The 16,590-nt window shown below is 30.2% G+C and overlaps 1 protein-coding gene across 1 annotated transcript; it reads right to left on the bottom strand.

The window, feature by feature from the left end:
* Positions 1–8,701: 8,701 nt before the first annotated feature.
* On the bottom strand, positions 8,702–10,437 carry LOC110638312 (GDP-fucose transporter 1). The gene has a single exon (XM_021788825.2). It carries the CDS (start codon positions 9,977–9,979, stop codon positions 8,957–8,959), a length of 1,023 nt encoding a protein of 340 aa, XP_021644517.2. The 5' UTR covers positions 9,980–10,437; the 3' UTR covers positions 8,702–8,956.
* Positions 10,438–16,590: the final 6,153 nt, after the last annotated feature.

Here is a 16,590-nt window from a genome sequence, read left to right as displayed (position 1 = left end):
AATTTCTCAAGTTCATTACCTGTTCAACTCACTCAAATTCCAAGCTTGAAGTTGTTAGTCCTTACTTGCTTATGTTCAATTCAATTCAAAGGAACTTTAGGTCAAGCATATGGAAATTTGACAAGCCTCCAAAATCAATTTATTTTACTGGAAAAGCCTCAGCTTATTCCATTTGTGTTTCAGTGAGGTTTATGTGAAGCTTGCTCTATAGATCATAGAGCTGCCGATTTTGATTTCCGAAGGTGGTTGAAGGATATGACAAAAATTATATTTTTCCTAAACAAAATTTAGATTTAAAATTACAAAATTGTCCATTATTTAAGGGTATTCTTGTTATTGACAGAGGCAGAATATCCCCTCAATTAATAAAATATATTGATTATTTTCCCTTCTGAATACATTGATCACGTAACAAAATATTTTTTACCCTCCAAATTGTACTACTTTATCAATATATTCTAATCAATATCACCTCAACTAATAATTTTTTAATTTAAAATGGACCCAAATCAATGGTGGCCAAATTTTCTTTTCAATAAAACAAAAATAAAATTTTTTGGACACAACAATCATACTCTACTTAAATTTGAAATTTCGAGTTATCTATTGATAAAATGTGTCATTAAATAATTTATTATCAATTTATTTACACTCTTACGTAGGAAAAATATTTAATTATTAATATTAATATGAAAAGATAAAATTAAAGTAAAATAAAATTATCTCGCTAAATTAATTAATCAGATTATCATGATGTTCAGTAGCAGTGATCGCTATCTCTAATGCATGAGAAATTATGTGATGCATTACTCAATATACAAAAGCCAATATTAAATTAACCTATGGCGTAATTAATATAATATTACAGCTACCATTGCTCTTTACAGATTGGTTTTTCTTTTATAACTTACCAAAAATTACAGATTTACTTTTGAAGCTATAAAGGTGAGACACATGTCAATTAAGTATTGGTTTTTTAGATATTGAGTTAGGACAACAGACGCAAGGTATAATTTCTGAGTGGATTTAAAAGGTTGGAGTGGGAGTAGTGGGAGTGTTAATTTTGGAAGGAGGGTGCAAATGAAGAAAAGGTTTACGACAGTGGGGTGTAAGTGAAAATGAAATGGCAACAGTAAATGTAAATATTATGTAAGCATATGAAGTGGAAAGTAATAGCAATTGATAGCGAGCGAACATTGTATTTTTATTCTTTTTAATTAGACAATACTGAAAATGACATTTTAACAACATTGAAAGAGCTAACACATTATTATCATAATAATCACATACTTTATATAAGCTTTCTTTTTTATATATATTCTCATCTTGATAACCTTTTTCTAATAATATCAGATAACTCATAATTCTTCTTACAATTATTTAGTCCACAATTTTATTTTATTTTGATAAATTATATATATTATAATCAAGAAATTAAGCAACTTTTTTTTAACTTTTATTATGCTGAGCTCCGTTTGTTTTACGAAAGATAATTTGTGTATAAAAATTTTTTTATTATTTATTTATAATATTAAATTAATTATATATATTTACATCACATATTTATAAATATTTTCTTATTTTAATAAATCTGACAAAATCTGAAAAATGATTTTCTTTTTTGAAAGAACAAAGTTATTTTTTTTTAAATTGTTTAGTTTTATTTTTTATAATGAAAATATTTCTTATTAATTTATTTTTTTAAGTATTTCAAATACTAGAAAATGTGAAAAATATTTTTTAACCATAATTACAATGTTAAATTAATGATATGTATTACGCATATATAAGTAAGACCAACAAAATTTGAAAAATAATTTTATCGTTTTAAAAAAAAGTCATTCACTTTAAAAATTAATTTAATTTTTCATTTGATTTGTAAAATATTTTTTATGAACTCATTTTTTTAAGTATTCTTAGCGCTTTTCTTGAAATAAATAGAGTTTAAATAAATAATAATTTAATTTTTAAATATAATATTAACGTGATATTACAATCTGTTTCCATGTATAATTCCAATGATATTTACAAGATTTAGTTTCAGGATTAAAAATTTAATTAATAAAATATAAAATAATTTCGCTAATTAAATATGAATTATAAAGTCATAAAAGTATATGCATTATTAATTAGTCAACATCAATTGGAGTTAGGCATTAATTTCTATAATTGAGACATGGAAAGATTCATATTTTATTGTGAGATGAACAATTGACAGGCACCAACTACACATCAACATATTCAGAGACTGCAAAATACAAATAAAATTATAATATTTCAATCTCTAAAACTGAAAACCCTAATTAAATTATCTGAAATGATTCTCAAACTCAATGTTCCTTTCTCTATGACACGGCAACATTTGGTTTAGTGGTTCAGCCAGTCAATTAGGCACGATTAATTTTAGTTCTAGCTCTCTGTACGTAACAGACCCAAATGGATGCAGGCCGGACCATCCCTCCAAAAACTTTTAATTTTTAAGTGAAAGTATATTATTAATATAAGTATATTTTTAATAAATTATTATATTTAATTTTTTAAAAACAATTTTTAGTAAAAAATTTAAAATGTTAATTTTATTTAAAAAAAATTAATGACTTTATATTCTAAAAATTTTAAAAAAGTTATATTTTTTTCTATTAAAATAAAAAATTAGTGATTTGTATTTTTTAAATAAATTAAAAAATAGAGGAAAAATAGAAAATTAACACTATTTTTATTACTTTCCACCTAATTTTGGGCAAAAAAATAAAATATTATTCCATGCAAATTCTCATAATTTTTTTTCATTTTTTTCTCTTTTCCTTCTTAGGAAAATTAAATTTTTAATTTTTTTTTAAAAAAAGAAATTTCTTATTGAATTTTTTTTCCTCTCTCATTTTTTCTAACCACAAAATAAAAACTGAAAATATATTCATGGATGAAAATTTTTGCGGTCTTTTCTTTTTCTTATTGCAAAGGAGATTCAAACATTTTTTTTTAATAAAATTTAATAATTCATTAACTAGAATCATATAATAGGTATAACATAATCTTCTCATAAAAGAAAAATAATACAAACATTGACAATTAAAATTTTTATGTTCAAAGATGATCTAAATAGAGCAGAATAATTTTCAGGTTATTTTTCATTTTAGACTACTAAATTAAGGAACTTGCAATATTGCCTTTTCGAAAACTTACCATCTTTATAATCTGCAGAAAAGATTGAATCACAAAACGTTAATAGAAAAATAAGCCACACTCTTAGGCTTTATTAATAAAAGATCGTTACCTATATTTGAAAATTTAAAGTCTTTAAATAAAAAGAATCAATGATCTATGATATATTTTGAATTGTCAAAAAGTCTATTTAAATACCGCAAAAAATAAAACATAACCTCACTGAGAAGAAGAAAACAAAACCCTAACAATAAAGAGAATAAAACTCTAATATTAAGAAGAGAATCTTATATTTATTCATAATAAACATAAATTTAAACAGAGAAACTCAAATCTATTCTAAATGAATATAAATTTAAAAATTTATTAAAAAAAATTAACAAAAGAATAAAAAAAATTAATTTAGAAACAGTTATCAATGAGAAATTTATCGGTGATTATCTAAAAAAGAGATTTAAATGGGAAAAAAAATAAAAGAGAAAAAAGAGAGGAGAGAATAGTACTAACAAGTAAATCAGGAGATTCAAACATATTGAATAGTTTTCTGCAAAGCAATGCCTCAATTATCTTGAATGCCTTGTGTTGTACGGGGTCATTCTGATAAATGGAGCATTTTACATAGAAAGGGTATCACGTTCACATGATTGTCTCGTAATTGGAGGATATGATCAGGCAAGCAGGCCACAGACTTTTACCCTCATCCAATGTCTTAGGAAGTCAAGAAAGATTGCATGCAACTTTTCTACAATAATATCTGCCATTATTGAGACACACAGAGAGAGGGATTTAGTATCAAAGACTTCACTTATTGGACTTTGAGGATCAAATTGATTCAATCAAAAAGTAGTTGGATTTTAAAATCACTCCAGTTGAGATCTTCATCTACATATACTACCTCCATAGTAGAAATAAATTAACAAAATTAGCCATGAGATCCTCTGCAATTCCTCTTCACAGTGGGGTGACGTGGTCCACTAATACTATTAAATTTTAGGACCATGCCCACAACAGGGTATATATATTTATTTAATTATTAATTAATTATTTGATAATTAAATACTTTTTATTTTAAAATTTTGATTTTACTTTTCTGAAAGTAATATCCTGCCCATCTCAACAGAGGCGGATCTATGTTATGGTCAGAGAGGACCATGGTCCCCATAATAAAAATTCAATGAAACTTCCCTTTTAGCCAGTAATATTTCTGACCTTAAGCTTTTAATAAAAAATTTCTTTACAGGTTATAATTTAATTTGATAAATGCTCATAGTTTTTCTTGCATCAGATAAAGAATAATTATATAAGAATGAGTTTAATTACCATTATATTAAATACTTATAGCAACATATATCCATAATTAATTAAAGTTTATATATAAAATACATAAATTTATATATAAAAATTTAATCTAAGGATGGATAAACTCGTTCTCGTATGAGTTCGAACTTTCTAGAGACACACCCTAATATATTTTTCTCTCTAACAGCAATACTAAACACACTTTAAGAGAGCTAATTCATTGGCAAGAGAAATTGTCTAATGAAAATTGTAAATAGTAAAATAAGTGAAGGGTCTGATCATTAATATTAATTATTTTAATAGTTATCAACTGTTTTATTATTTATTTATATAATGATTTAAAATATTTATATTGGTTAAAAATAGTTATTAAATAATATAGACATAATTATATATCTTTTTGACTCTACTTAAAATATTTTTTTAATTTTTTTTAAATTAAAAAAAATGTTTATGAATCACTCCCTTATAAATATTATACTATCAAATAATATAAAATAAGAGAGAAAGCATATGAGCAACGAATTTGTGGAATGAAAATCGTGGAGAAAATAAAAAAGAAAAGAGTGGGAGTGAATAGTGAAAGAAGGGAAGGAGTAAGATGGAAATGGGACCATCAGCATTGCAAGGCCCAAAAAGCACGAATATAAAGAGCAAGGAAGTGTAACAGTCGAGGAGGACCCAAAGGTCTCGAAAATTGAGGGAAATGGATGTGGACACATACGTTCTGCAGTGAGAGAGAGAGAAACCCAAATACCAAAAAAGAATGAAAAAATAAAATAAAATTAAAATCTGAGTTTGAGGCTCCAAAGAGAACATGCTGTGTTTGGGACAGACACCTCTCCTCCATCTCTATCTCTTATATTTTGCGTGTCCATTCCATTCCGTTCTTTTAGCTGACACTATCACGTTTTCTCTCCTTCTCTCTGTAATGTATATTTTCCTCTGTTTCTACGTTTTACAATTCAAACTCTTTCATCTAACTTGACTTAATTTAATGGATAAAAATATATCATTAATCATTATTATTAATTAATTAATTAATTAATTAATTGAGTCTAGGATTAAAATTAAAAGTAGTTGAGTAAAGATACAAATACGTGAGCTAAAAAAAAAAAGTTTAGGATAATTGAAAAAGCAACTAATAGCGAAGACCTGCATGTCGGTTCGTTTGTGGTGCTTGATATAGAGGAGGCGAAAGGTCCATCAGGGGGGGAAGCTTTGTCGGGTCTCTGTTCTCTGTTTTGCCATTGTTTGGGCCTACTACACGCATTGAAGGGGCTTTGATTGTTCTAGCCGAATCGCATCTCCGGGATCTTGTTTCCACACTATGACTAGAAAGGTCATTTTCTTTATTGCTAATATGTCAGTGAACTCTGTGACGACACCCCTTTCACGTTTGTTTAGCTGTGTTTTTTTGCTTCTCTATTTGAGAAAGGGGAAAGTCTTTTACTAGGTTAATCTGTGATACTGTGCTGGGTTGAGCGTTTGCGCTCCTTGCGGTGCTGGTTATTATGTCTGGCTTTGGTCTTGGCTCAGAATTACGGTGGTGGCAACTCTAGTGGTGACCGGCGCGTGTTTTCGCTAAGTGTTCTCTAACCTATTCGGTTATTAATAACTTTAAACCGCAACCATCCATAAATACAGAAAAAACTGATTTTATTAGGGATTTGAATCTCGGTTTCAATATCATCCCCGACAAAATAATGTTATACAAAGAAAAATAGAAGAACTAATAAATATGTAGTATATATAACCATTGACAAAAATGCCAATTATCGATTTATGAAAAAGTATATATATATATATATATATATATATATATATATATATATATATATATATATATATTTCATAAATTTCGTAAATCTTTAAAGGGATGAGAACTAGATTTGAACCAGCTCCAATGGCTGGGAAATGGGATCTGCAAAAGACCAAAGAGAATGAATGCATTACCATTTTCCCCTGACCGCATCAAGAGCGCAGAGTTGATGGGTACAGGCCCAACAAATGTGCTCCCGATAGGCTGACTTAAAGGCAGCCTGTAAGCCTCATTGCTTTGACCTCAGCTTGGGAAGTGAGAGCAGAAACAATACGGTCCCGCAATAGCCATGAGAGTATCACTGATTATAATTCTCTAATAGTTCTAAGTACAGTTATATAATTGAGGCATAATCAAAATCTGATTTTTTGAGTGGAATTTGTGGCATCAACCTATAAAATTTATCAATTTTCATTTATATTATTATTATTATTTTTTTTATTTCTTCTCTAGCAGAATGTGAGAGATTACCTTTTGGTTTACAATGCAAAGAAAAATTAGTTGCAGATTATCAAACCGAAGAGTCGGACATCAAATTTGATTTATTCTATATTGCTTCCTATCTAAACTTATTAGTTTCTTGCAGAAAATTGTAAAATTCTAGCAATAGATATTTTGTATTGAAGCAAAGATAGAGCACACTGAATCTGGCTGAAACTGACAAACAAGCAAAGCAGCAATGGCTACACAAACAAGAACTTCCATCAAGACGTGCTTCTTTTACATCAAGAAATGATAGCTGAAGGACTAATAATACCAGATAGATTCACGTATCCTTCATTGTTTAAGTCATGGAAATTTATCCAAGGGGAAACAGCAGCATTGTCACTTCATAAAATTTGGTTTGGCATCAGATTCCTATATCCAGAACACTCTGATGACTATGTATTCACATTGTGGCTGCTTGGTGTCAGCTAAAAAGGTGTTGATAAAATGGAGCAAAAGAGTGAGGTTTCTTGCCAACAACGATTGGTGCTTATGCGCAATGGGTTCAACCCCACGCTGTTTGAGAGAATGAAGAGAGTAATGAAAAGCCTAACGAGGTTAGGCTTGTCAATCTCTTGACTACTCGTGCAAGAGCAAGAGATTTGGCAGTAATGAAGAGAGTTCCTGAGTACATCAAAGAAAATGGTTTTGTGTTCCACCACGGCTCTAATGGATATTTATTGCAGATGTGGTTTTGTGTTACTCGCAAGGGAGAACTGATGGCAGAAAAAGGCGGAAACAATAAATTGTAACATACTGAGATTTTAAAATTCACACATTTTCAGCACTAAACAAGGAGGCACACGCTCCATGATTGAAAGGACCAGTCATTATGGGTAGCTCCAACACAAACTACATTTATCATCTTCCATACATCAATGATCAAAAGAATTTTAGAAAGGAAATAATTCAGATAAGAAATTATGGGGTACAATGACAAATAAATCTAAGAAATTCATAGAAATCAAGTCAAGAATTCTACAGCAATTTCCCACACAACCCAAATCTGCAATCTAAAGTTCTACCTTTTGGCAAAACTGGAGAGGTGGGGAAAATGCACATCTCTTTGACTCTTGCATATCAAGCAATGCCCCCAACACACAACATAGAGAATGAAAAGGTAATGCTTTTTATACTTAACCCAGGAATGGCAGATCAAAGAGAAAAAGTTGTAAAAACCAAAAAACTAGGTGGTTCACCTTGATTGACAATACATCACACTTAAAGACAATAGAAATTAATAAAGGGACTGCAAGACCTGCATGAAAACATGGTGCTCTCTTACACTTGTAAACCAAATTTTAATCATGCAAAATGCTTTTAGAAACACAAAAGAAATTGAATCATAAATTAAAAGGGCAACCACTAATCCAGGTCCCCAACCCCAAGTATTTCTGATGAAATGAACCATCACATGTTGAGAAGAGTAACAACTTTCGAGCATGAAAAGGGCAAAGGCAGATGATGTGGATGTAACAGCAACCCACAGAAGTCAAGCACCGGTAGTATATTCTAAGTTATATCCACACACAATACTGGTCTGGCAAAGATTGGGTGATTTATTCAGTCTGCTAGGACACCATAAACTCATAAACTGACAAGCTAACCCCAATTCGTTTTAGTTATAAGAGGCACACGAAATGTCTGGCATTCCAGATTCGAAAATAGCAACAGAGTTACAGTGTCTACCCAAAAGAGTAAAAAATAACTCCTAAAATTAGAGTTTTTATACCAGTATCGGGCCATAAAATTCTATCTGAATGAAGTAAAAGAGTGGTAAACCTATCCAGGGAACCTGAACTCAATCTTGAATTCTAGCAATTGTTGCAACAAAATCCCACAGCCAGCTTTCCATATTCTCAATAATAAGTAAACATGTAAAAAGACCACCACTTTACTTCACAAAAGCAACATACAAGAACACCAAAAAACTGTTAATAAAAGACCAAATCATTACCATATGGTAAAGCAAATAAAACAAAGACACATAGTGTAAGAAACAAGAAGGATAAATTCCTTAAAATATCTAATACAACTAAGATACTCTTTAATCCCTAGTACTAGAGATAAAAACCTCCATACATCACAATAAGCCTCTTCAAATCATCATCCAAGCTAAATAGAATATGAAAACATATGAAATAATAATTGTCATGCAGAAGCATGTTTACCAGATATGCTCCTCCCTTAGTTCTCTTCATCACCATCAGTTTTTTTGACAAGTTGAGTCTCTTCATCGCCATCATTTTCGCTGTTTGTCTGCTTAGGAACAGGCTCAGCTCCAGCTCTAGTAACTGACTGCTGATAGAGAACACCTCCAGCAAGTGTGAAGAGTAGGCAAAGCAAACCAAATGGACTGGCGTGCTTATCCCAAATGAGCACATTGATCACAACTGTAAGAAACTTATTAACTACACCAGTCACAGTGAATGCTGTTGCAGATATCGCCCTCCTTGCCGCAAATCCAAAAAAACTAATAGCCAAACCAAACACACAGGACAAAGAAACTGCAAAAAATACATCATATTCGAACCAATTCCCAGCCTTTGAACCCAAAGAAGCAAACACTTCCCTATACTCTCCTGTGAGAATCCAGAACACCGGAGCCATCATCAATGACAACAAATTGTTGTACAACACAAGACCCCATGTGTTCAAACCAAAATTTGACACAATGTGCTTGATATAAACCATCTCCGAAGTGATGGTCACTAAATAAGCAAATGCCCAAGAGTAGGCAGTTAAAGTAAAGCCAGAATCAGTGGCCACATACCCAACAGCACCACCCAAAATGATAAACAAGGACAAGAAAGTGAGCTTCGATGGGATGGGCTGTTTTCTAAACACAGCATCAGCAACAGCAACCAAAAGGGGTGTCAAGGATCTGAACACTATAAAAGTATCCACATTGGCATGGCTCAGAAGGTTGGTATTTGTAAAAATTGCAAGGTAGAAAACAATAGCAGCGGGTAAAAACTTCTTGGCAGTTTCATATGTGAAGGCATCATGATGCAAAAATCCTAATTTGCCTAAAACCCATACGCCCAATGCAGAGGTCAAGTACTGCAATGCAGTTAAAAGACCAGGGTAGTTGAATTTAGTAATGGCAAACTTGTTAATCACAGCAAGCAAGCTTGAACAGAGAGCATAACCCAAGACAAGGCTACTCGTGGCTAATTGCTTTGAGGAATCGATTCGAATCGAAGACATTTGGGAACCCTTTTGACAGTTTGAGCTAATTGTGGCGTTTTGAGGAAGAATTTGGTAGATCCTTGACAATCTAGAGAAACAAATAAAGAGTTGTAGAGGTAACAGAGGAAGATGCGGCCATGGCTAAAGAATATGAACTAGAAAAATGACTCCGTTTCCAGATTCTAAGACAAGGGCAGCAAATTAGCGTTAAAGCAAAATTAACGTTGATCTACAATAATAAAAGCACAGCAATCGATAGAAGCGAAAAAGATTCAATGGATGAAAGTGAAACGGATGATTAAGAATAGAAAGACTAGTAACAATTCGAGAGAGAGAGGAATCACCGACACAAAACGGGATGCAGATCTTGAACGAAATGGTAGACTGGCTGACTTCTGATTGATGACAGTGCAGAAACAGGACATGGTACTTGGAGCCAGATTTTCACACGTTACGGAGGGGAGAAGGTGGAGTTTTTGATGGGAAAAAACGACTTCATTTTGAAGGAAACAGGATGGGTCAAAATTGACCTGGCCTGCAGACCATGGGCCGGGTCAGAACCAAAGCGGATCAGAATCAATCAAGCCCATAATTAATTTGAACTTTAAATAAATGAGATTAAAATTAAAATGGGACTGGTCGGTTTGATTGTAAATCAAAATCGAAATTTTCATTTAAAAAAAAAAATTCTAAATTGGCCGATTTAATCAAAATTAGACAAAACCGAAATTGCAACCAAAACCTTAAGATTTCATGAGCTTATTCAAATTTACACTTTTAATGAATCAGAATAAATAATTTTATACCAATTCGAACCGAAACCGAACCAATAATTATTTCAGGTCAAATACGTACTTAGTTTGGTTTTATTTGTTTTTTTAAACGCCATGATTTATGTGTGTATTATCTAACCCTTGGAGCGGTTTTTTTATTGGGATTAAAATCAAAATTAGAATAGAGATTTGGGATGAGGTTAAAGAATTCTCCTTGATTATAGTTTTGATATCAATTTTGATTTTAATATCAAATTTAATTTTCGATCCAAATCTAAATTAGATCCATCTCTGTGCATTTACTAGGAGTAAATTTGTTTGGCAGGCGAGTGGTCCATTCAACATTTAAACCCCCCGCCTATTAACACAGGCACTAGAATAGTAATTTAATTAAATAGGATTAGTCAGTTGCTAATTAGTATAAAAATTCTCACTTTTAACAATCAACATTTAATTTTACTAGAGATTACTATAAGGTTATTTAAAAAGATTTGAATACGTTAAGTTAATGTGATAAAGTATACTCTTAAAATTACTTAAACAAATTTTTTTATTCATGAAAATTCTTTATGAGTATAGATGTATCAATCCACCCATCCACCTAATAAGAATCGTATGAGTGAGAACCATTAAACACTTAAATTAGAGCTAGTGTGAGAAGAATGTATAAGATTGATAAGGAGAAAAATGACATACCTGAGGTTTAAAGCCTTATATGGGCATTTGATGGAATTCTATTGAGATTCAGTTGAAGAAAATATATGATTACGGTGAGATTCATAATTTCGAATAAGTTGGTATGCTTATCTTTAATAGATAGAGTTAGTTAAGATATTTATAAGTGTTTAGTATGATTTCGATCACTTATTTAATTTACTCAACTCTAAGCCTCCCCTTGCCAAACTTGAACTAAAATGGTTGATTTAGCCACCATTTCTATTCGAGAAAATTAAATTAAGAGAAATTAAATGAAAAAATTAAAAGAAATTAAATATATAAGTAAAATATTTTATTAATTATAATTTATATAAAATTAAGAAAATTTAATCAAACTATTTAAATAGGAAGTTTTTAATTGATTATAATTATAATTCTAATATGATTAAGGAAATTTACCAATGGTTAAGGATATTTAATTTTTAGAATTATAATTTAAAATAATTAATTAGAAAGATATAATCAATAAAATTAACATGCATATAGGAAATTAATATAACTTAAAAATAAATAATATAATTTTATTTTTTAAAATTTTTTTCTAATTTTTTTATTTCAAATAAAAATGAACACAAAAAATTATTTTTTCTTATTTCAATAATTAACTTTACACTTTGCATTTAATTTTTATTAAATAACAAATAAATTTTCATTTAAAAAAAATAAATTTTCTCTTTAAAAGTGGAACTGAAACTACTCTTGAATTATCATCTTGGAAAGAAATTAAGACCGAAATTATGAAAAATCAACCCCTTCAATTTATTTCAAAAATTTTCCGTAACCATCAACTGAAATCAACAATTCCAAATCAACGAAGGCAAATCCGAATTTTTAAATTTTTTGCGCTACAATTTTATAGAATTCTTGGGATAATAACATGGCTACAATTTATACATGCGATACTATTCATATGCAAGATCGATCACTGTTCATCTACCAATTAAGGAGAAAAAGGGATACTACCTATATCGTTGTATATTAGTAATCTCTCTAGTTAGCTAGAGAGAAAAAGTTCTCTCAATGTTTTTTGCTAGGTTCGCCGATCGTCCTCTGTCTTTTTTAGATAAGGGATGGCCTTCCCCCCTTACTCAAAGAGTAGGTCTCTCCCTCCCCACTTCTAGATGGGGATTATGAATAAATAATTATTCTGTGATTTTTGAGGTAAATTTGCCCTTATTGGATGAAGTTTTCTATTAATCTGCCTTGTTTAAGAAGGTTTGCATGCAGTTCCAGTAGTTCTAGTGACTACATTTCTGACGTCTGATGCTTCATGCAAGGGATTTGGTCTCGACCTGCATGTTCTTGTGTTCGTGTTTCTTTTGGTTCTACTGCGAACTATTTCTTTGTATTGATGGGAGAAGGATTAATGGGATAAGCATATTAAGGGACGTTGCCGATACCTCTTAGCTTCTAGTCGCTCCATGGTTGAGACCTTGCCTCATTTTGTAACTCTGAGACCGTTTTCTTATTTGGACTTTGTAGAGGTGCACTGAGTGTACAGGCTTCCTCTAGCTTTGGGCTTCCATCAGGGGGCAGAGCTAGGAAATTAGACTAATGGGATTAAAAAATTTTATTTTACTCAATTCAAAAGAAAAATATTATGCATAATATATAGTAATAAAAAGAAAAAACATTACATGTGTAAATTTTCAATGTATATAAAAAAATTATAAAATAATAAATTATTATTATTATTATTTCAAATTTACAATTGTATATCATAATTTATTAAATTTTTAATCACAATTAAAATTTGAAATATATTAATCAATTATAAATAAAAAAATTAACATGAAAAATATATTTTAATAATCATAATATTTTATAGTTATTTTAATGCAACAAAAATATTAAAATTATGATTGCATATTAAGAATAATTCTATGTGTAGTGTCTCCTTATTTATGCTATCTAATATAATTTAAATATAGAATATTTTTATATTTTTATGTATATATCAAACCCACACATGTGTGTATATATATATATCATTTAAAAGATTAAAAGTTAAATTTTATCAATGAATTATATTGTTACAAAATGTCTGAATTTAAACTTTTTTAAATATGTTATTCAAAATATAAAATTCACCCTAATTTATTTTCAATGAAAATAATTTATTAAAATATTCTATATATTATATATATTTTAAAGGTTTTTTCTTATAAAGTTGACCCATTCAACTAAAGCTGGCTCCGCACATGGCAAAAGGATTCCATGGTGTTTATCATCTCAAGTGGTGAGGTCCTCGACATGTGCTCCTCTGTATTCAACTTTTCGTCCATGTTTTGGTTGGTTATAATGGTGATTGTGGGCGACGCTATTCTACTTTTTTAGCCGTATATACCAGATCTCTACGATGTTGGTTACCAAGACTAGGGTTTCTTCTGTTTGGACCTAGGCCTAGCCATGAAGTTGGACTTAAAGTGTTGTGTTTAATTGGTTTTTTTTTAAGCCTTGAGTCTCTTTTTTAACTAGGCCTTAGTTCTGTTCTGTTTATTTGTTTACAGGGCCACCTCGTAATAGCTCCCTTTTTAATGAATTCTAATCCTACATTTCGTTAAAAAAATAAAAATAAAAACCAATTAAGGAGAAAGGAAGATGAGAAATGAGGTTCCCTTATTTAGAAACTATAATTTTAAAATAATTCAACTCAATTAATTTTTTTTCTTTATGGACCTAATTATGGTTGAAGATTATTATGAAGATTTATTGGATATTGAGTACTCATTTTAAATAAAGTGTTTCAAGAGTCTCGTTGATCAAAATTTCCATATTAAAGCAACACATGCAATAAGACGTGTTAGGAAGCTTCCTGCAAAGGAGAGAAAGTCTGTATTCGAAGGAAACTGAACCCTTAATATCTCAAATGTGACAATAAATCATGAATGGAATTAATTAATTAATAGCAGACTCACCCAAAACACTAATTGAATTATTTCGAGTAATTATTAATTAATTATTATAGTTTGAATTCAAACAACTAATTATCTCATTTTTATAATATATATATAATTCATCTATTAATGATTAATATCTATAAGCTATCGGTTATTACTAATTAACAACATCAAAAACAATTGGTGCCTTAGCCCAATATTAATGTCAAATTACTTTAAGTGGGCATCAAGATTCAAATTTCACCGATTGATGAATTTAATTTCCTCAATACTTTAAAAAAACAATTGAATCAAAAGAGACCCTTTATTTTTTTTCGGGTTGGCTAGCTAGCTCAAGGTGATACAAGAGGAAAATACATGTTCTTTTCAGATTACAATATGTGTTTATCATGACAACGAACTAGTAATTGAGGAGACCAGGATCATCCATGATCATTGAGGTCTGCCTGGGTCTCCATAATGGACAAATTCAGGCCCAATGCATCAATGACCTGCTCCTATGACTATGATCATCTGAAGGTAGCGCTACAAGTTTACCTATGCCCCTATTCTTTTTCAATGAGTACCCTAAAACTCCTAGTTTGAATATCTTGAACATCAAATTATTTTAAGCAGACTGAAAACATTAAATAGCTGATTAAACGCATTAAATATTCAATAGTTTAAAAATCTCATGCTTAGAGCACTGACATAACTACTCTAGTGAGACCTAAACTCAAAGTGGCCATCACTAACATCCCAAAGCATAACAATGACAACTACTACTTATAAGCGCAATAAACAGTACTCCTGCACAAAGCATGCACCACTTCTATAATATTTACAATTGTTTGTTTGCTCTAAGAGGTCACTTAACACTTTTCTATTGATTAGATAATACTACATAGGTATAAGTATAGAATATTTAAAGACCTATTTACTTTACATACATGCTCTCTTGCATTTGCTCTTCTTTAGTGTCGTTTATTTTTCCCTTACACATTGTAACTAACTTAGCTATTGGAATGCTAAGCAAATCTTGTAATTTTTTTTATAAACAAAATATTTTATTGTCTCTTTTCTTGTAAATCTCTACCTACCCACAAAGATCCCTTTAGCCCGAGAAATGTACTCAAGCCCAGTGATCGTCCAGCAAAAGTTGGAAGAGCTCATTCCGGTGACCCAATCCGTGTGGCGTCCATTTAAGAGCTCTTTAGATCTCGGGACTATCACAAATCATTAATTGTGATAAGTCTAGTTCCTTGAACCACATCGTCCAAAGTCAGAACTATTTGGTCAATTAATTAATCCATAATACAGATGTTTCACATCTTGTTTTGATATTTGTAAATCTCACATATAATGAATATGAATTTTTAGAATGAATTCACTAATTATGACATGTTTATAAGAATTAATTCTTATCTGTTTTTATGTATATAATCCAATGGCAGACTAAAGTAAGCTTGCTAATTGGCACAGCCAGGGGTTATTAGGAGGAAAGAGGGACTTCTAGTTGTTTGTGTAATAATATAAAAATGATTTCATACAATACTTGAAAATTCAAAGTTTAAATGTAGATTAAATGAGTCTCCCTAATAATATCACATGTAGCAACTTTACCGATGACAGCAATCAAAATTAAATTATAATTATAATTGATTAATTAATTAACGTAATAATTAAAGAATGCATAGCTGACTATTGCTTCTAAAATATCCTATCATCAGTTCAGTACCTTAAAAATTAATTGTCAAGAAGCATTACATGTTAATATCTTATCCGACAGTGGCATATATGCTTTGAATTTTAAATATATCAAGTGGACTCCAAAATCATTCATGGAACTAAAAGTCATACTTTAGTGGAATAATTAAGCTGGCTAGTAGCAACAAATTCATAATCAGCATAGGCTTATTAGCTCATGATCAACATATATATATATAAATAGAAACAACTTAACTATCATGGAAAGCTAATAAAATTATGCTCATGGACAAATGAATGAGCAGTAAAGGTTTATCATCTCCATCACAAATTCAGTCTTGAAAAGTATGAGGTTTTATAAAAAGGGAAGAGCTATAAATTCAGTCTTGATAGCAGTAATATTATGCATCTAATTGGGAATTATAAGATACTAATATAAATGTGATCCATTTCTTATGATTAGCAAAAGACTCAGCATATATGAGAGCATACAAAATCACTATTTTCAGTATACAGAAAACACTAAATAATAATCTCCATCAAATTAACTAGG

The sequence above is a fragment of the Hevea brasiliensis genome, chromosome 13, assembly GCF_030052815.1.
Source record: "Hevea brasiliensis isolate MT/VB/25A 57/8 chromosome 13, ASM3005281v1, whole genome shotgun sequence".
NCBI lineage: Eukaryota > Viridiplantae > Streptophyta > Magnoliopsida > Malpighiales > Euphorbiaceae > Hevea > Hevea brasiliensis.
This window is presented reverse-complemented; position numbering and strand designations above follow the sequence as displayed.

What these genes read in the sequence shown, in the direction of transcription:
- LOC110638312 (XM_021788825.2), bottom strand. Translation starts at nt 9,979, where the DNA reads ATGTCTTCGATTCGAATCGATTCCTCAAAGCAATTAGCCACGAGTAGC.